Source organism: Ammospiza caudacuta, chromosome 7 (assembly GCF_027887145.1).
Source record: "Ammospiza caudacuta isolate bAmmCau1 chromosome 7, bAmmCau1.pri, whole genome shotgun sequence".
Lineage (NCBI taxonomy): Eukaryota > Metazoa > Chordata > Aves > Passeriformes > Passerellidae > Ammospiza > Ammospiza caudacuta.
The window spans coordinates 9,618,170-9,633,520 of record NC_080599.1 but is presented as its reverse complement, the minus strand read 5'-3'; the positions used below and the strand labels follow the sequence as shown (position 1 = coordinate 9,633,520).

Below are 15,351 nucleotides of genomic sequence, written 5' to 3'. Positions count from 1 at the left end.
AGGGCTGCAGAGGGGGGATGTTGTTGGCAGCTCCATGAGGATGCTCTGGGACGCTGTTCTAGGCTGTCCAGCACACTGGGGATGGATCAGCCCTTGCTCTGCTGCTCCTTCCCATCTCCCCCAGGGCCCTTGCAGAGCCCCAGCCATGCTGTTTGCCCCCAGCCTGCCCACGGCCAGCCTAGGGGTGCTCACAGGGGTTTTCTGTGCTGAGCATTGGCCTGGCCGTGTTCTTGAGAGAGCCTGGGCAAGGAGCTTGGAGCCCTCAGGCCCTGCGCTGAGGCGTCAGCGCTGCCCCAGCAGTGCCCATGGCCTGTCCCTGCTGCAGCCCCAGCACTGCCACCCCCAGGGCTGTGCCCGGCTCCGAGAGCACTCAGGCCCTACAGCAACACCAGGGCCACCAGGGCAGCGGGGCAGGGCCACGGCAGCAGCACTGGCAACACCAAAGTCTGCTGCTGGTGGGCACAGCTGCTGGGCCAGCACTGATCTGCCCCCAGGTCTGCACACAGACATTGCTGCTGCAGCTCCAAAGAAGGCAACAAAAGGGCATCTCTGCTGAAAACTTTGCTGGGAGGTCCTTTAGTTCATTTAAAGGCACTGAGAGCCCCGCCCCTCATGGACACAGTCTCTGGCCACTGGGAAGGTGGAGAGAAACAAAATGAGATATGGCACAACCAATTACATTTATTTTTTGACAATATTAAAAAATGTGAAAAAAAAAAAACACAATCAAACTAAGAAAAATATCAAAGATTACTTTAATAACAAGGGATTTGCAGAAATTGAACAGAAGTTTAATATTTCTGAAAGCATCCAGTCATCAGTCTCCACACTGCAGCCTTGAGCTCCTGGTTCCTCAGGCTGTAGATAAGGGGGTTCAGGGCTGGAGGCACCACCGAGTACAGAACTGACAGGGCCAGATCTAGAGATGGGGATGAGATGGAGCGGGGCTTAAGGTTGGCAAATATGGCAGTACTGACAAACAAGGACACCACGGCCAGGTGAGGGAGGCAGGTGGAAAAGGCTTTGTGCCGTCTTTGCTCAGAGGGGATTCTCAGCACTACCCTGAAGATCTGCACATAGGAGAAAACAATGAACACAAAACAGCCAAAAGCTAAAAAGGCACTGATAGCAATGACCCAAAGTTCCCTGAGATAGGAATTTGAGCAGGAGAGCTTGAGGATTTGGGGCATTTCACAGAAGAACTGGCCCAGGTCATTGCCATGGCACAGGGGCAGGGAAAATGTGTTGGCTGTGAGTAGCAGAGCATTGAGAAAGGCACTGGCCCAGGCAGCTGCTGCCATGTGGGTACAAGCTCTGCTGCCCACGAGGGTCCCGTAGTGCAGGGGTTTGCAGATGGACTCGTAGCGCTCGTAGGACATGATGGTCAGGAGGGCAAGCTGTGATCCGAGGAAGAAGATAATCAGAAAAACCTGTGCAACACATCCAGTATAGAAGATGTCCCTGGTGTCCCAGAGGGAATTGTGCATGGCTTTGGGGACAGTGGTGCAGATGGAGCCCAGGTCGCTGAGGGCCAGGTTGAGCAGGAAGAAGAACATGGGCGTGTGCAGGTGGTGGCCACAGGCTACGGCGCTGATGATGAGGCCGTTGCCCAGGAGGGCAGCCAGGGAGATGCCCAGCAAGAGGCAGAAGTGCAGGAGCTGCAGCTGCCGCGTGTCTGCCAGTGCCAGCAGGAGGAAGTGGCTGATGGAGCTGCTGTTGGACATTTGTTGTGGCTGGCCACGGGGCTCTCTTCATGGAGAAAAAGACACTGAAGGGTTAGATGAGATACCTGCAACCAAAATAAAAGCCATTTCCCATACATACTCCCTTTGAACACACAGACATGGTGTTTAGTTTTCATGGTGTTTTCTTTAAAAGCTTCCCCATGTGTATCCTGGTATTCTTGGATATCAGAAACCCTCAGCATTTCTGCTGCCCCCAGGGAGAACAGGACAAGTTCTATGAGGCAAAGTGATGAGTTAAAACTGAGAGGAGATAGTCTGTCATTCTGACCTATTTGGAGTTTGTCTGTGTTTTAACCTTGCTCAGGTGGAGGATGATCACCTTCTCATGCTTCCCCTGAAATGTCACCAGGCACTGCTGAGAGCAGATGGATTACCCACAGCTCAGCTCCACATTTGTAGCCAGGGATTCATGTTGCTCATTTCACCAACCCAGCAGCATTTTAAGTGTTACAGCATCTCTGCCTTTCCCCAACAATCTTATAACTCAGAGATGCTTTAGGACAGGTTTGACCCTGGATTGAAGCTCCCAGCTTGGACTGAAATCTCAAGGAGATTCCCAAGTGTCCTTATGATGGCATTGGAAGAAGGGAGATGCAGCTCCTTCCCTGGCTGCACTGACAGCATTGCCCAGAGCCGGGCACTGGGGACAGCGTCACCCTGAGCCAGTTGTGCCCCCTTCCAGAGCTCCCAGGGCCAGGCAGCTGCTCCCAGCCCTGTGCTCTGCAAAGGGAACTGGGCCCGGGGCTGCAGAACTGCCCCACGGCTCTGCTGCAGCTCTGCCTGCACAGGAGGGGCTGCACGCCTTGGAGCCCCAGCCCTGAGGGCACAGGCTGGGCTAGGGGGACAGGAGGGAGGGGGCTTGTTCAGAGGGAGGGGCTGCACTGGAGGGAATCCTGTGGGCATCTCTAACCTCTCCCTGCCACAGCATTGCTGGGGTTTGTTTTCTCTCATTCCCTGATCATCTCTCTGCTTCCTAGAGACTTTCCTCCTACAGGTGTTTCCCTGTGCCTGATCTCTCCCTGCCAGCACTCACAGACCCCAAATCTCTGCGCACTCTCCTTGGCCCTACAGAACCCTGCCTGTTTGCAGGGCACTGGCTGGGGGCAGGTTCTCTTTGCAGCTTGGAGAAAGGACAGCTCAGACTGAGCCTGATTGTTAAGAGCAAGCAAAAGTGCTGCTGGTGCTGTCCATGGGCAGAGGGCTGCGAGCACATTAGGGATCTCCTGTGCACCTATTGATCACTAAAAGCAAGAGTTTGGATGTCTCAGGCACTTGTAAAAATTCATAATCAGCCTTTAATATTTATCCCCCCTTCCCTGCCATTGTCCAGTAGTAGGAAACTGAATAAAAAACCACTGGAAATTTCCTCATTTTTATCAAAATCCTTGTCTTGGAAATACTGCATGATTGATCAGAACCCCTCAGCAAGTCAGAGCTTCATGGGCATTTCACCTCCCCTGCACCACAAATACTCAGAGTTGTACTCACAGGGTCTGCAGGCATTGGGATGTTCCAGCTTCAGGAGATCACTCCAGGAGCTGCAGCTGCATTGTCCTGCAGCTAGAGGTTCCTGTGCCAAGGGCTGGCAGTGATTCCTCCGCAGGCACTTCTCAGCCCCTTCCCAGTCCTGACTGATTGAAGCTCTCTGTGCCTCTGTGCTGTGCCCGGGGTGGCTGCAGGCAGTGCCCCAGCCCTGCTGGGCTGGCAGAAGAGCTGCTCATCAAGAGAAATGTGCTTTTGAAGCTTTGCTTGGTTTCCAGGAGCTGCCTCTGTGGCCAAGAGCCCAGCCCAGCTCAGCAGCACAGACACAGCACCTGGACTTTAATGAGCCTGTGGGGCTTTGTGCTCAGGCCCTGAACATCAGTCCCTGAGAGGGAGCTGAAGAAACCTCTCTAGAATTCCAAGTCACAATCCAACTCCAAATTTTCTTGGAGTTTTAATGGGTCCCACTGAGGGACACCACTGAGCAAGTGTCCCCAGGCCCCAGGCAGAGCAGAGAACTGGAGGCAGTGATGACAGGTGGGGACAAAGAGAAGCCAAGTCTTGGTGCCCTGGGGCACAGCAGCAGGGTCTGTGCCACCAAGGGCTGTGAGGAGACACCTTGTCCTGAGGCCCTGGGGCCTCCTGTCACAGCCCCAGCCAGGCTGGGCACTGTCAGCCCCTTGTCCTGCGCTCAGCATCCCCCCCTAGCCCACATCCCAGTGGCCTCAAGGATCTGCTGGAAGGAGTCCCTGGGGAGCCTTGCTCAGAAATGGCCCTGGGGGCTCCTGAATGCTCACAGAGTTTTTTTAAAGGACTTTGGCTTTGGCTTTTGCCTTGGAGTGTCTGAGAGGTTTGTGCAATCATGGCTCCCAATTACCTGCTTTAATTAGTCCCTGGAGAAGCTTTGTCAGTAACAACACTCAGTGGGCTCATTAATACTTCAAGGTACTTCAGTTATTTTAAGGTACTTGGTGTTTCCATTTTGATACAGATTCTGGAAGATGTTTTGCAATCATGGCCCCAATCATCTGCCTTAACGAGTCCCTTGAGAGCTTTGTACTGACATTCAGTGGGGCTCATCAGTGCCTTGAGATACTCAAGGTTTTAAGGTACTTGGGATTTTTGTTCCCACACTGAGTGTTTGAGAGGTTTTTGTGCCATCCTGGTCTCCAACTCTCTCCTTTAAGGAGTCCATGAGGAGCCTGTGTAGGGGATGGATCTCAGTGGGATGAATTAGTGCTCTGAGACACTTTGGGTGTTTTCTCTGCCTTTGACTCCTGGCAAGGTTTGTGCAATCTCCTCCCAGGCCCTGAGGTTCAAGGGCTCAGCTCCAAATGCACAGTGAGACTCATGAGGATCAATCCTGTCCTGACAAACCCTGGCTCTGCCTTGATTCTCCCTGCTCCAGTGCAGTTTGTTAGGAGGGTTTCCTTTGACAATTATAAAAATAATTCAAAGAGCTTCTAGGAAATATGCATTCCTATTTTAAAGGGTGTCTTTTATTGCTGTTCTTACTACGCAAGAGATGATTGCACTATTCAGTGACTGATATTGATGCAGGGACTCTCCTAAGGAGGTCTGGCCTGCCCAGAGAAGCTGTGCCTTGAGCTCTGAGCTAGTGTGGACAACCTTGCTCCACATTCCTCAAGCCCATCGTGTCTCTCCTCACTCACCTGGGACCTGCTTTGTTTGGAGAACTGGCTAAACTCAGCCAAAGAGGGATTTTCTTTCTTTTCATTTTGAAGCAATCTAAAACTCCTGAGTTTCCCCACTGCAAACAGACATCCTCCTCGAGTGTGTGCCGAGCCCAAGCTGCCACCAGGAGCACTCCAGACCTGTCCTGGGTCAGCTGTGAGGGTGCATCATCATCCCAACATGCAGTGGTGCCATTGCAAGGGACTGTTCCATGGACACTTCAGGGACCCCAATGCCGTGTCTGGGTGCCATGGCAACCCCCATCAGTTCAGGTTTCCTTGGAAATCAGCCCAAGGAGCCATTTCTGCAGCCAGGTTCCATGGACACTTGCCTGCAGAGCTGTTGCTGCCCTCGGCTGCCATGGCAACCCTCAGGACAAAGCAGTGCCAGGGCTGTTCCAGGTACAATTGCAGTGACACCCGTTGGTGCCACCAGGTGCCATGGCAATGGCCATGGGGACCCGTTCCTTGGTTTGGTGCCATGGCAACCAATGCCCAGAGCCATTTTGATGGTTGGTGGCCATGGAAAGCTGCCCTGGGCCCTTGCTCAGGGCTGGTGTCAGTGCCCAGAGCCAGAGGGGATCCCTTGCTGGGGGCTGTGCCATGGCCACGCTGGCCGCTAAGGCACCAGGAACCAGCAGCCACCGGCACTGCCAGGGCCAAAGGCCAGGTCAGCCAGACAGAAAGGGGCAGGGCTGGGCACTGTTTCCATGGCAACCGGCACTGGGGGGGACACCTGGGTCACCTGGTCTGGCAGGTGCCACGGAAACCCCTGGCAGGGACTGAGGGCACAGCCCCTGGCACTGAGACATTGCTGGGCTGGGTGCTGAGCACAGGGCTGAGCACGCAGAGATGGTTTTGTTCTTGCTGAGCTGCAGCACAGCCAAGGCCTGTCCTGCCCCTCGTCCAGCCACGCTGGGGAGGGGCTGGGGCTGCGGGGGAGCTGGGCAGGGGACACAGCCAGGACAGGGGACCCCAACTGACCCCGGGCATACCCCAGACCAGAGCACATCATGCTCAGGGTATGAAGGGGGGAACAGGGAGGAAGGGGCGAATTTTGGAGGGAGGGCTTTTGCCTTCCCAGGGAACACTTAGGCAAGAGGGGGCCCTGTTTCCGCAGTGGGCAGGGTCACTACCAAAGACACAGACACCAACTTAAGGAATTGTGTCATTTATATCATGCACAGCTGCAAAGATTTACAAAAGGACAAGCTCAGCAATCCATCATAACCCATCATTACATTTTGATGACTAACCCCTTGGTGAAACACGAGAGGTGTTTGTGGCAGACAAAGATTCTGGCTGACTATCAAGGTACACCTTACAGACATCAGTAGTACTTTAGTGTCACCGTTCTTCATTCTTTTTTCTCAATCTCATTGAAGTTTGGAACAAGAATTCTGTTGTTCATGGAGCTGGCACCTTTTTAATTCCAGAATAATGCCCCCAGGCCCTTTGCTGTTCAGCTTTACCATGCTGTCTGTGGCTAACAAGGCTTGGGGGGCCCTTTCCCCTTTGGCTGGAAGGGGCTGGGTCCCAGTCCCTGAGGGGCACCCAGGCTCCTGCATGGAATTCCTGTGCAAGTCCCTCAGGGTCACAGCAGCCTTCCCATGGAGCCCCGTGGATCAGAGCATTTTCCAAAGGGGCCTGTCACTCTGGTTTTCTAGGATTTTCTAAGCCTTCTGATGTTGACATTCTTGTAGTGAACTTTCCCATACACTTTCTGTAAACAACTCATTGTTTTGTCATTCCTTTATGGAGGAGGAGAGAGCTGATGGATGGTTGGTTTGATCTGTGGCATTGCAGAGGTGTCACTGTCGCCTTCCAATCCACTGTCACCCTTGTAAAACTATAAATAGTGGAGTCAGAAAATAAAACTTCCCTTTGTTCCTTTCACCTGAAAGCGGTGTGTGCCTGTGTCCTTTTGTGTCAGTCGGCGACAGGGGCCCTTGGGGCAAACAGGGAGATCTGGTCTGGCAGGATGTGTAAAACAATCTCCTGTCAGATCTCCTTGTTCTCACAGAGAATCCTTGGCTGCAGGGACACATTCCCATAGTTCCTGCCCAGGTTTCAGGACTCAGAGTTGTCTTTCCTAGGAGCTGCTCCTTCAGCTGCCTCGGGAGGGCTATTTGGCCTCGGGACCCACACTCTGGCTCCATTATTAGGGCTGTTGGACCCTTTATCTCCACCAATGGTGGTGATTGGAGGTGAATCTCCTTTTTTCACAATCGTTCTTAAAATTGCAAGATCAATAATTGTGCTACCCTGTCATGGGGTTGAATAATCCAATCCTGGTCACTATTGTTTAACAGAAGTGTTTAACAGAATGGCATCTCTTTACCTAGCATGGCGAGCAGGTAGAATGCAATCCCGGAACAAAAGTGTATGGCTTAATGGCAAATGATTCTGACAAGAGGAAAAAGGAAACAAGACCCTGAGCCAGTGGGGCAAATCTGTCCCAGGAGTGATTCACAGAGTTCTCATCTTTCCCCACCACCGTTCCAGCAAGGGGGCCTGGGTCATTTGGGAGTTGGTTGCCCATGGGCACCCTCCTCTCCCAGCCTTTTCCAGTGTGCTTGGCCGTCCCTCAGTGACAAGGCCCTCTGGCCCATGACCACGGGGACTTTGTGGGACACCTGGGCACAGAGCCCAAGTGTCAGAGGCAGTGGGGAGAAGGGGGTCTCACCTGGCCAGCAGAGCCACGGCAAAGTGGTGAGTGTCAAGAGAAAGCAGTGCGTCCCAGCCACACCTGCATTCCATTGCCACCACCACATCCTCACAGCAGAGAAGGCAGAGCAGGGACTTCAAGGTCCGCACTGCAAACCTGTGAGCAGAGCAAAGCCCAGGTCATGCTGGCAGCACTGGCTCCTTCACAGGCCATGTGGCAGGGACAGGAGGAGTGGGATGGATCACCTTTTGGGGCTGGTGGCAAGGCCGTGCTCTTCCTGGCATCCCTTCCAGAATGTATCAACCTCCTCTGGCATATCCAGAGTGCTGAAGAACACTTGGAATAGCAGATGCACAAATAGCCGGGGGAAATACACCTTTAATATACGTGGCAGACAAAGCACCTGGACGATCTTCCACATCACCACAGTTGCCTGCAAGGGACAAAGTCCCCCGAGACAGCACTCAGGGCCGAGGTGTCCGTGTGGCAGGGCCTGAGTGTGGCAGGGAGAGGCCCGGAGAGACCTTGGCAGGGGGAGCACGGGGCCTGGTGGGCCTGAAGCTGCCCCTGGGCCAGGTTTCAGGCCAGCGCCTGAGGCAGGGAGATGCAGTGGGGGAAGGAGGATGGAGAGCTCTGGAGAGGCAGCCTTGGGGCCAGCAAAGGCCAGTGTCAGAAACTCAGAGCCAGGGCAAAGACACCCGTTTTGTCCCCATAGGAGGTGCAGGTGCTGTGCTCTGGCCAGCTCCCCAGCACATCCAGGAGGATCAGCTGCGCCAGCTCCACAGTCCTGGCTGAGCCCATGACGGTCTTCCACATGGCCATGGCAGCTCTGCAGGGTCAGATCTCTGTTTCAGGGGCGTCTCAGAGCACTGGGGGGAGCTGAACTGGCTGCCAGTTCTTCCTCTGCCCACTGGCCCTGGCCAGCAGCAGCCAGGCAGCCCAGGCCTATGCGGACAGAGCCCTGAGGGGCAGGGAGGGAGCATGGCAGCAGGCTAATGGCTGATGTGACAGGGCTGGGAAAGGCAGCAGCTAGAGGTTCCTGTAAGTCTCTCTCTTGGTCAGACACCTGGGGCAGGCTGTGCAAGGTGATGGTCTGAGGAGGCCTGAGCCCTGTGGGCAGGTGGGCCCCATACCTGTCACAGGACGGGGCCACACGCAGGAGCGTCATGACTGCGTCATGTGGCTGTGCTTCAGTGAGATCCAGCAGGGCCTCGTCCAGCCTGTGCCCAGCACAATCATTGGCCATGAGCCAGTGGTGGATGAACCTCACCATGGCGGGCACCTGGAAAAGGCACAGGGAGACTTGGAAAGCTGCCAGAGGGAGCAATGTCCCCAGCTTCCCTAGAGAAGTGCTTCCCTTCCCACTGCGCTGCCATGTGGCATCAAACGCTCACAGCAACCAGCATGCGTGGCTTGGGAGGCCAAGCAATTCCTGGGAGGATCAAACCATGGCCTCAAGCTGCTTACTTGGTTTGGATAGTAAAAATCTTCCTCTACAAGCATACACAGGAGGGCAGCGCTGGTCTTGGTTTGGAAGATGGGAGAGTAGGGTCTGAGCCCAGTGCCCATGGCGTTGATCTCTTCCTCCTGCATTCTCTGGATGAATTTGCACAGGAACTAGAGAAGGGCAGGAAGCCAGGGATGTTGCATGGAGTGCTCCACACATGGTGCTGGGCTGAGCAAGGACAGCATGTAAGGTTTTCTGTGTTGCTGTTTAGGTGGCCTGGAAAGGCCCAGGGATGGCCTTGAAGAGCCGACGCTTCAAAGGACGAGGAGAGACTTCTGATCTTGTCTCAGTCTTGGTGTTTATTAATTGTTTATCTAAAAGATTTTCTTTCAGCCCGACAGAGGTCTGCACAGCAAGTCAGCCATGGGCACACTGCGAGCCCCCGGGGCGGTCACTTATCTTTATACTCTAAGTTACGTGTACAATATTTATCATTTCTCCCCAATACCTTCTACCCTTGTTAACCGGTGCACTTTTAGTAATAACCAATCCCAAAGTGCCACCACCACCACAGAAGATGGAGGCCAAGAAGAAGAAGAAGAAGGACAGGACACGCCCCAATTCCTCCATCTTACTTCTTTAGACCCCCTTGTACCAAAATCCTAAACCCTGTGTTTTACACTTTAACTAACTTATCCCTTCACCATTCACCCAGTGAATTCCTCCCAGTCCTCATACAGGTCTCGTCTCCTGTGTAGGATCAAAATCCTGCCACCAGACACTTCTGGCAACATTCCAGGATTCCCGAGCCCCCCAAGGGTGGTCTCGGCCTCTCTGCACCTCCATCCTGAGGTGCTGAGATCCCACAACAGCAGGCCCAGCCCAGGTGGGGGTGGCTGCAGGTACCTGTGCTGTACTGCAGAAGCGGCCACAGCTGGATTCCTGCTCTTGTGTGTGCTCCAGGGCTGCATCTGGCAAAGAGCGAGCACAGCCAGAACTGAGGGGCTGCGGGAGAGGCTGGAGAACACAGCCCAGCCCTGAGTTCCCCAGGCAGGGAGAGCCCCGGGATACTCCAGGGGGATAGAACATGGCCAGTACGGGATGTCTGCCTGGCCCCTCTTCCTTCCTGTCCTTGGTCATTTCCCCAGGGGATGGCATGGCATGGCATGGCGTTGGCATGGGGTCAGGCCAGATGCAGGCACCAGTCCTGCAGTTGAGCTCTGCCACTCACCCTCATGCGGTGGATGGAACAGCACCACCTCCTCGGTCTCCTGTGCTGCGGCAGCTCCGGGGCCTTCTTCCTCCCCCTCCACCAAGGCCAGCTTGGGCCCTATCGGGGGTCTCTGCTCCATATCTCTGACTGGATTTGTGGCTATTTGAAGGAGAGATGCTTTGGAAAAGCTCCAAGGCACCAAGTCCTGCAGTTGTGCCTGGAAGGCACCTTGAAGAGAGAAGCCTCAGGAAGGCTGCAGGACAGCAAGTCCTGCACTCGCTCTCAAGGGCTCCTGCCACAAGGACAGGAGACTCCTGTCAAGGACTGTGGTCTGGCCTCGAAGGGTCCTGCAGAAGAAAAACCTCGGGAAGATCACAGGGCAGCAAGTCCTGTGGTCTGGCCTTGAGCTCAGCTGCCGGAACAACGCCTCGGAAATGCTCCAGGTGGGATGCGAACGAGCGCGCTGTGCCGGGGCTCCTCATGGCACCACTCTGTCCTGTCGCGTGCTCCGAGCACTGTGGCCTGCTCTTGTCACCGCCAGCTCCTATGTCACCAGGTGTCACAAAGGGCCCTTGGACACCCGGTTCCATGTCACAGTGACTGTGCTGCAGTGTGTCACCAAGGGCCCTTGCACACACTGCCACCTGCCCTGGGGCCGCCCCCAGCCCAGCCAAAGTGGCCCAGCTTGGAAGGAGTCCCTGGCCCCAGGTGTCTAAGACAGCCCGACAGGATCTTTAGGAAGGGCTCAGAGCGTCAGCAAACACTGCCCTGCTCTGCGGGCTCAGTCCTATCCCCATATCTTTCCCTGAGAGCATCTGAATTTCTAAATGAGAATCATTTGAAGGGAGAGGATTTACATTTTCCATTTCAGAGAAGGCTTCTGCCTTCCTTAGCAGACACCTCTCTCTTCAAACCAAGACAATTGTTTATCATCTTGCTGATGTGCAGTTGCTGGGCAGCCCCATTTTACACCAGGGACCTGGAGAACCATTCCCAGCAACTGGGAAAATCCTAGGTGGTCCATAGATGAGGTCTCCAAATTTGCCCCAAAAGTGGGTCCAGCATTTACAGGACAAAAAGAGCAAGTCCAAGTGTCCTGATGCTATTTTCAGCCCTGCAGCTGATGGCACACTTCACAATCAGCAGGGGACACAGCTAGGCCAAAGCCCAGACCTCTGCTGGGAGCCTTTCTCCTCAAACACCTTTCAAACAAGCCTCCATGCAAGTCAGTTGGGAAAGTTTCTTCAAATGATCCATTTCTGGCACATAACTACACAGGGTTATCGGAAAGATTCTAAAGCAGCCGCTCTGTAGTCAAAGAGGCAGCACTAAGAGTCACTGTCATCTCTTTGTAGCTAAATCACACTTTGGGGGATTTGAAGGAGTTTGGAACGAGCTAGAGAGCGGACCTCTGAGTTTTTTAGATGATGCCATTGCTTTTTCTTCTCTTCTACATAGACAGGAAGGGTGAGTTTGGCCCACATCTCCACCGCACGGCTCACAGGGCCGCAAGACTTGTAGTTACAAGAGCTTTGAAGGATTTCTGGCCAAGAAGACACGGCCAACAAGGATATTTGTGTTTTGGACCCAGTCTCCAATATTTCATCTTATGGACTCATGCTCTCGGGGTCTCTAGCTGGTCAGAGTGACCCCAAGATAAGTTAGAAAGTCTCTTTTCCCAGCCCGGCGGTCGAAGAAGCAGTCAGAGCTCTTCATTTCTCGGTCTCGAGGTTGTTTATTGTATCTTATCTATAAAATTCTTTCTCCTGTCCTGCTGAGGTCTGCTCAGCAAGACAGTCTAAGGCACTCTGCCTCCCCCGGGGCGGTGTTATCTTTTTATACTAAAAACAACTACATGTACAGTATTTGCAGTTACTTTCCAGTATCTATCATCTACGTTAGACAGTCAGCTTCTACTCTAAACCAGCCTAGAAGTGCCAGCATCAGAAGATGGAGGCCAAGAAGAAGACGGAGAAAGGTTGGACATGCCCAGACTCCTCCATCTTCCCCCCTGAAGCCCCATTCTAAAACCCCCCAAAATCTATTTTTCCACGTTGTGATAAATTAATTATCATTCTGCTTAAACTTTTGTGGCTTGTCATTTTTCCTACAAGGTTGGTAATTGTTTTTTCCAAGAGCTAAATCAAAGGCACAGGGATCTTGGGCTCTGTGCCAAGGCCTCTGAGCCCTCTGACAGGGTCTCGAGTCCTGCAGGGCAGCCAGAGGAATTTCCTGGGTTCCCACATCCTGCTACAGTGTAAGCTTCCTTAGCCAATCATGCCGTGACACACAAACCTACAGCACTGCATCCAAAACTTCCTGTTTACCATTGAAACTGATTTGATTTTTTCTAGATCTTGAACTCTAAAACTCTAAACTTTCCTCCACTTCAACTTTCCTCCCTGTGTCTCTGCTATAAACAAGAAATCTGCATTCTCGCTTCGCTTCTAGCACCTAAGTTTGGAAGCCCTTTCCAAGGTCTCCAATCAAATCCTGTGTTTAATTCTAAGCTTTGCTGACAAGACCAAAGGTCTGAGATTTCCCTGCATTTGGGTTTCCAACAACACTGATGCTGTTAGTTCCACAGTGCCCAGGATCTGTCTTGCATGTCAACTCTGGCAGGAACAAGGCAGGCAGCTGCCGGGGTCCTGCTTGTGGCCTCTGACAGCCCATTGCTCAGGGCTTGCCAGTGCCCCAGCCCCTCAGGGGCTGCCCCAGCCCGGCCAAGCTGCCCGGCAGCAGCGCCGCAGCCCCACAGCAGCTCCAGAGCAGCCCCATCCAGAGGCACCTGGGAGCCCTCAGCAAGGCAGCCAGCAGCACACGGGCAGGAGGACACGGATGGCGCTTCCTGCCTGGCACAGGGCTTGTGGCCATCTCCAGGCACCGCTCTGGCAGGGATCCCCGCAGCCCCGGCCCCTGCCCAGCCACTCTGTGGGCAGCACAAAGGCTTCAGCAGAACCACCACAGGCCAAGGGGCTTCTGGCCATTTCCCCTGGGCCGCTGCACGCCTGGGCAGCTGCCTGAGCACAAGCACCTTTTCCCCTCCTCCCCTATGCCCTGTAGACCCTAGATAGCAAAGAAATCTCCTTAGAGTCTGTATATTTTAACACATTCTATATTTTTCTTATTTATCTCTATTATAACACATTCTATATTTATCTATACAAAAGATAAAAAATGCAAGGGAAGGAAAAAAAAATCTTAAAGAAAAGGAAAATCCCCGCCGGCCCAGGTTGCCCCAGCAAAGAGAGCCTCCTGGATCAGCTCTCTACAGAGCTCCAGCAGTGCAGCCAGCTGACCTGTGACAGACAAGGCTGAGTCATTGTTATGAATAAGAAGCTTGACTAGTCCAATATTCAAACAGCAATCAATTTATTATTTAATATAGTAAAATGTGAGCAATACAGCGCTGGGTACAGTGGGAGATGTTTTCCCTCCAACTGCACACCAATAATTGATGGTTATAGGTATTTATAGGGGTACTCATCAATTTTTTCCAGCAGTTTCTATTTCCAATCTTTTACTCATCGGCAATTTTTATTCCAAATTATTACATCACAATTCTATGCACTACTGTGATTTTAATTTCTCAGGATGTATCTCAAAGGAGTATCCCCAGTTGGTGACGGTCCAGTTTCCAAAACAAGAAAGACGAATCCCATCATGTGTGGTCCAGCTCCCCATATGTGTGTCCACCTTTTAATTGCAGAGACTCTAAATCTCGTAACAGCGCTATTCAGCTTCCCTTTGGTCGAAACTATAAACCCTTGAGGTGATGTTTATCTTCCTTTCTCAAGCTGTTTTTCTCTGCTTCAATAAGGCATGAGATAAGCATATTCCATTATATATATTCAAAGCTATACTTTCAAGGATACAAGTAATATTCTTAAATTATACTTCTAAAGGTTCTTATTGCAGATCTTTTTATGGATTAAATGCAGGCAAAAAGCAACATCTTTAGCACCTTAATTCCAATGCTCCTAAATCAACTAGGGTTAATTGCAAACAAAAGGTAGGCTCAAAGGCCTTTTTCCATGCTTTATTTTCCTCAGTTATTATTAGAATTCACATCTCTCCCATTGTCGAGGTCCACACATTTTGCATTCACAAATACACACGTCACCTGTTTGTACCTGACACGAAACACAGCTTTGCATCTCACAGCCAAGAAAATGCACTCCTTGCTCTTCTGACACAGCTCTCTCTGTTCATGATGTGGGACAGCGAGTGCTGATGATGTGCAGGAGCTGATGCAAGGGACAGGGACAAGGATGCAGCAGGCACAGTGCCAAGCGGACAGAGGGATGATCTCTGGCAATGGCACTGAAGGAGAAGAGTTTGCACACAGGACAGAAAATGGCTCTTTGTTTCACCTCTTCTTTCAGTGCTGCCAAGAATGTAGCCTGGAGCAAGCTGGGAACACCAGAGCCTGGAGCCCTTTCCAGGCAGGGCTGCATCAGACACAAACCAGCAGGGGACTGAAGAGCCCCTGGGGTGGCAGTGAGCAACCTCGGGCTTTGCTCACTGCTGGTGGCATTTTCTATTGAACCATTTCCAAGGACTTCTGTTGTGCTCTGTATTTCTAAGGGTTTCCCCCCTTGTTTTTTTCTGGTTGTCTCCTGCACCTTTTCTTCTCCAAAGTTTCCTAACCTGTCAGCAGCAGCCCCTGTCCAGAACTAGCTCTAAAATATCAGCAAAGCAGCGAGGAACAACAATGGATGGAATCCTACGGCTAAGGAATTCGTATGCCAGAGGCCTGCCTGTGCCTGTGCCTTATGTCAGGACCTCCTTCTCTGTGCAAAAACTAGGTATTAGTGGAGTTTTTTACCAAAGAGCTCCTGAGAAGCAAATGTTGTGCTAGTTTTCTCAGGAGTGTGTCCATTAAGTTCATTGCTGGCAAAGAGAAAGTAAGGCCAGGGTAGCAGAGCAGCTGGTAGCTGGTCACTCCCTGCAAAGGGCTGGTGTAGGATGTGGGAACACCACGCACCAGGAGGGGCAAGCAGGGTCAATGTGCTCAAGGTGCTGCCAATGAGGTTCGGGTTCACTTAGACAGTAGTCAGGAGTGGTGAGCACTGGAAGATCCAGCTGCAGTCCCCATCCAT

General features: G+C 52.6%; 1 protein-coding gene across 1 annotated transcript in view; it reads right to left on the bottom strand.

Moving 5' to 3' along the window:
- The window catches only part of LOC131559632 (uncharacterized), a 49,076-nt gene that overhangs the window by 25,093 nt on the left and 8,632 nt on the right, over positions 1-15,351 (bottom strand). The window contains 2 exon segments of the mRNA XM_058808049.1: positions 8,745-8,871; positions 9,057-9,206. Of these exon segments, the coding sequence (XP_058664032.1) occupies positions 8,745-8,871; positions 9,057-9,206 (277 nt within the window).